General features: G+C 31.2%; 1 protein-coding gene across 1 annotated transcript; it reads right to left on the reverse strand.

The window, feature by feature from the left end:
- Nucleotides 1–2136: 2136 nt before the first annotated feature.
- On the reverse strand, nucleotides 2137–6009 carry LOC111710215 (uncharacterized). The gene is made up of 4 exons (XM_023484277.1): nucleotides 5970–6009; nucleotides 4964–5449; nucleotides 4083–4281; nucleotides 2137–2281 (listed from the first exon to the last, which is right to left on the reverse strand). The coding sequence occupies exons 1-4, from the start codon at nucleotides 5986–5988 to the stop codon at nucleotides 2137–2139; spliced, it is 849 nt and encodes a 282-aa protein (XP_023340045.1). The 5' UTR covers nucleotides 5989–6009.

Below are 6009 nucleotides of genomic sequence, written 5' to 3' on the forward strand. Positions count from 1 at the left end.
AGGTCCAAAAATCTTTTAATAGGACTTAACCTTATTATGGATTAAATTTAATTAAATTCCCCTACATAGACATATTTTAGAAAAAATATACTTCAAAAAAAAGATAACTTTCAGCACAGAATAATAATTACATCGCACTGAAACCAGAGTAAGTGCACAAGTACTGGCGATTCAAAAACCAATTCTAACTCATTTTCAAAGGCACATTTTCGTTGTAATCGATCATGACATTTTTCAATTTCCAATTTTATGTTTATCATATTTAATATCAATGCATAGTTTATTTCCAATTTTACAAGACTTTAAATTTTAACTTTTAATTAAGTAACGGCATATTGAACATTAAAATTCAAATTACGTCAAAGTAAATATTTTTTTTCTCAACATTTTGAAATATAGTTTTGAAAATAATCGAGGACTGTCACGCCTAAAATTATTCTTTGTATCTGTGACAGAGGAATGTGTTGCACGTACAGGCTTACTGCAGCGTGAAACATTTACTTAATGGATGGGAAATTTTAAATCAGAGAAAAAAAGATTCAAAGACAAACCTACATTTACAAATCGTAATACATTGAGATTATCTTTACAGATTTACAATTTACAAATGGCTACAAATGGCCAGGAATACAGAAGAAAGTTGCAGAAAATGGCAGAAATGCGTCGGAAACTGCAGGAAATTTCAGGATATGGCAGGAATAGGTGGCAGGAATAGGCCAGGCATAGTATGACTAGGCGCTTCGTGAAAACAAAAAGTTAAAGACCAACTAGAAAAGAGTGAAATTTTCAGAAAATGGCAGGATATGGATAAAAAATGGCAAGAAATTGCTGGGAACTGCAAGAGAAATGATAGCAGGAAATGATAGAAAATGGCAATGAATGGCTGAAATGGATGATAATATGAGGATATGACAGGAAATGGCAAAAAAGAGCAGGACAAAGAACTAAATGCCAGAAAATTGAAGAAGAAGACAGGAAATGGCTGGCAACTGCAGGAAAGGGAAAACAATGTCTCAAATATAAACTATGAATATGACAGATGGCAGGAAAAAGCATGAAATTGCAAGGACATAAAATGACAAGACATGACAAGACATTGAAAGGAAATATCGGGAATGACAAAAATCGGCAGGAAATGGCAGAAGGGAAGAATATGGAACTGAATTGTCTGTATTTAATGTTGTCTATGTTTAAAATATTTCCTTTATCAATTTTCCTGTGATTGTGCACTGAAAAGGGTAGAACTGATAGGTCAATTGTTTTATCTTTTATACATTTACAATTCTGTATTACAGACTAGTCTACACGTTTACAGAAAGGGATTTATGGGATTTTAACTGGTTCCAGTAAAAAAACTAATTTTAAGAATTTGTAAAAATTGCATATTCATTTTATTTTCTTATAAAAACAGGTAAAATATTTTATGTTATATATTAAAGATTCTGTGAGAACAGTTTTAATTATGTTATGGCCTACAGCTAATAGATCATGAATTAGCTTTAGTAAAGGCTCCAATTTCAGAGGATCGTATGAATGTCGTCCTTAACTTTCTGAACTAAGCTTAAACTGAACATTTAACCCCTTAAAGAAAAGTTTTGCAACATTTTCAGTGTGTTTTAAAAATTGGGGCCCCTGACAATGTCCTTACATAGTTTCTGCAGGAAAAATGCACAATTAAAAAAAAAGAGTTTTTAAAATATTACAGCTATATCTTAGGCAGAGTTTTTAAGGGTACCGTTGTCAATCGAAAATACCACTCTATTAATGGAGAATCACACATTGTCCTAGATTTATACAATCTTTTTTTTTCGTCAATCGAAAATGTAAATTTCAATAAAAACGTTTTGATTAAAAACTAGTTTTTCAATCTTGATTGGATTTTTTTTGTTGCGTCTAATTTCATTCTCATTCTAATTTCTGATTTCGTTTTTTTATAATTTTGAACCCCTACGGTTATAGGCGATTATATCAATATAATGAAGACGACTTTCGATTTAAATGTTGATTTATATCAAGCTGTTTGAAAGCATAAATACACATAATTATAGAAGTCAAGAGAAGCTGTCAATTAAAAAAGCTTCTCGTTGATTGCTCAAAAACTTGTAATTCGAAAAAAGCTTGTAAACAATCAAAAATTTAATAAAAAGTCGTCTTCATTGCATCAGTATAACCGTCTACCACTGTATTATACATGTACACTAAATACACCTGTTGAAAGATGTTGAATGGGGAAATATGGAAATCTTCTTTTTTCATATTTTCTGTTCTTCTTTCAGATATCCTAAAAATAAAACAGCTTAAATCAGAGATTCAAAAAAAAAACAATCGATATTTTTGTTTTGCTTAAAAGAATATTAAAAATAAAGAAGACGACCGTGGTTACCCCATATTTAGCGTAATAATGATTTTCACCACTAAGAAGCATTGAGAAATTAAGTACAACATGTTTGAAATTATGAACAGTATGTTAAGAATACCATTCTGTTCGTTATTTTCATCAAAAAATTCATTTTTTTTGTACACTAGAACTGGATTATTTATTTGGCATTCTGTCCTGGATTGCTCTAGACAGCTCGGTACTTGAAATGAACAGGAGTTTACGGTGATCCTGTCCAAATATCCTGTCCAAATATCCTGTCCAAATATCCTGTCCAAATATCCTATCCAAATATCCTGTCCTCCTCAGACATTTCCTTGTTCTGCCAACACTCTCCAATACACTTTTCCCCTTGTAGTCCACTTTAAGAGTTTGATGAATAAAGTCCGTTGAAAGAAGAATAAAATCTTTTATGTTTTCAATCATAACTCCTCTTTTTGGAGATATGTAACCAAAAAAAGTTCAGTTTCACACTAAAAATAAAATCTAAAGGAGCTATGAGGTGACAAAGTCGTAACAATAATGTCGCATAAATTTTACCCTCTCCTTCTATCTTCTAGTTTGTAGTGTATTGTAGTGTATCTGTACCATCTAGTTTGTATTGTATTGCATGTATCTGTACCATCTAGTTTGTAGTGTATTGTAGTGTATCTGTACCATCTAGTTTGTAGTGTATTGTAGTGTATCTGTACCATCTAGTTTGTAGTGTATTGTAGTGTATCTGTACCATCTAGTTTGTAGTGTATTGTAGTGTATCTGTACCATCTAGTTTGTAGTGTATTGTAGTGTATCTGTACCATCTAGTTTGTAGTGTATTGTAGTGTATCTGTACCATCTAGTTNGACTGTAAGCGTAATTTCAAATGACCCTCCTTGCAAAGATGACAAAGCTCGATTTACCAAGGTACCCTTGAAACCTTAATCTGAACAAAAATGTGAAAGATACAGAATCGAAACAATATAACGCAAGATAATTTCTTAGAAGCAAGAAATGCGTAAGTAATTTTTGCAGAGAAACTACAAATGAAATAAAACAGTTTAAATAAACAAAAACATGCAATATATATAATTCAATCTGATAATTCTTAATCTCCAGATTAAATAAGGTTTGTTCTCCTCTCCGATCGGGATTAAGAATATACCATCCTAAAGTTTTCAGCTCTGATCAGACAATTTGCCTTGCTTGCTTTAATGTCACTTGAATTTACGTTTACATTTACGCTTTCATTTACGCTTTCATTTATGCTTTTGTTGTCAAAACACTCATTACAGTAAACAATATTCGTTTATAATATTACGAGGATCAATTTTCGTTAGTTTCAACCTTTGTGAGTAACCCTATACATTAGTAAAACACAAGATACAAACTATTCTACTTAAAATATAGATCTTGTTCTTTCTCTCAAAACTCAACACAAAAAGTCAATTAAAAATATAGAACCAGTTAATAGTATTGCATTTTTAAAAACAAATCATTTAAGCTAAGGTACAATAGTAGAAAATATACTTTCTCCCAGGCTCATTTTCTTTTAGAATAAGAATTTAAAGAGACAGACCGGCTTTGAAAGGTAGTTAAACTGAGTATGTAGTGTTGTGGACAAATTCTTTAGGATCCTTATTATCAAATTGATCTTAACAACTATAATGATGATAATCACCTGGCTTATTATCAAATTGATCTTAACAACTATAATGATGATAATCACCTGATATTTGAAACTTTCTTCTCAAATTTCTCAACATTATTTTCCTTCTCAGCTGTTTCTTTTTCTTTCTTATATTCTCTATTATTCGCTTCTTTGTCGTGAATGTTTAAGCTCTTTCTTCCTGATGCTGTATGTTCGTTGACTTTCTTTTTATTTTCGTTGGTCAATTTCCCGATGTCTGCCTTCATATTACTTCCAACTAAAAACAGGTTTTTAAGATACATTTTTTTAAAGGAAAAAAACACTACTTTTCTTATCCTTATATCTTTGCTTACATGACCTTTGTATTACGAACTAAGAGTATAATCTAAGCTTAAACATTTCAAGGTTTTTCAGGATGCAAAAATATAGTTTGCACAGCTAAAAAGTTAGCTAAAACCGTTCAAATGACCAAATTTTCAGATATCCGTTCGTTCTTAGCTAAGAAGTGAACTTTCCGTTCAGTTAGCAATGTTTTCCGTTCTTTTTAAAGTTACCGTTCGTTAACGATCTCAATCTTATTAACAACTTTAATGGAAGATATTCTAAAAACAAATATTTCATGCAAAAATAGCGAGGGAAATTAGAAAAAAACTGGTATGATCAAATTTCAAAAAATAACTAAAAATAACTAAAACAAATACTGACTCGTTTAGGGGCATTCTATAAAATCTCTTTTTCGGGGAGAGCAACGCCCCCCCCCCCCTGCAAACTTCTATAGAGAAGAGGTGTGATGAATGCAAGGCCATAAATGGTTAATCCTGATCAAGATTTTCCTTCTCATGCTTTATAAGTTGTAATTTATCGAAAATTACATAACTATCAGATTGTTCAAAGAATATGATATCTAAACAAATACGTTCTTTATAAAATAGAACGATCAAATTATCGAAGGATGGTACCTGTTGATGTTTTCTTGAAACTTCTGTCTTGAGTAGTTTTCGTTTTCAATTTTTGGACATTTTGAATATTTTTAATAATTTTAGAATTTTTTTCATTAATGGTTAGGATTTTCGCTGAATTTTGTAATTTTGCTTTATTTTTGTCGCCGATTTCTATAGAAAATCGTTTCACTGGTTCTTCTTTCACGTGTATCTTTCTATCACTTTTCACTTGTTCATTTTTTTTCATTTTTCGTTTGCTTGCACTGTCATATTGTATTTGAACTTTGTCCACATTTTTGCTCTTTTTGGTGATTAAAGTTTTTTCCCCCAGTCCTGTCCCTTGAAGATTCTCTCCTTTTCTTTCAAACTCGTTGGTTTTAGCATTTTTCTGGGGAAGCGTTAGTTCAACTTTCTTTATGGTCTTTACGTCCTGTGTTCTTGTTGAGGACGTCCTAGTAGGACTAACATCATCCGGGACGGTAAAATAGGACGCCCGTCTTTCCCCTGAAATAAAATAGATAGATTACGGGTTGCCCAGAAAAGACGAGATGATTGTATAAAGTTAAATCAAAGTAAATCATCAGAGTTTGATCTCGATATCCACTGTGGGCACTTTTATTTTTAGGATTTATTGACCTTTCCATATCTTCATTTTAGTTATTCCTGATCAAAGCTCTCCCTGACTGGTTACAATTAGCATGCGAGATATCGATTATATATGAAATTAATCTGCAGATTAACAAAAGATTGAGATCAACCATTGAGAACGATTAAAAATGTCTATTTTCAGAGCAATCGTTATAATAAACCAAAATTGATATTATTGGAGGTGGTGCAAAGCACCTCAAATGCAAAGTTTATGAAAAAAGAAGTAGGACTATTCGAATTTGGTCGTCGAAATTGTGAGAAAAAAAAATGTTTAAATTTTAATTCAAATTATTTTAAAATTTACTAACGATTAATACAAAAAATCTTCAATATTTTAAATAACATCTTCTAAACACCAATTTAATGTGAGTATTACCTGTTAAATGCCTTCCCATTTATATTCTCATTTTAACTCT

The sequence above is a fragment of the Eurytemora carolleeae genome, unplaced genomic scaffold, assembly GCF_000591075.1.
Source record: "Eurytemora carolleeae unplaced genomic scaffold, Eaff_2.0 scaffold93, whole genome shotgun sequence".
NCBI classification, from domain to species: domain Eukaryota; kingdom Metazoa; phylum Arthropoda; class Copepoda; order Calanoida; family Temoridae; genus Eurytemora; species Eurytemora carolleeae.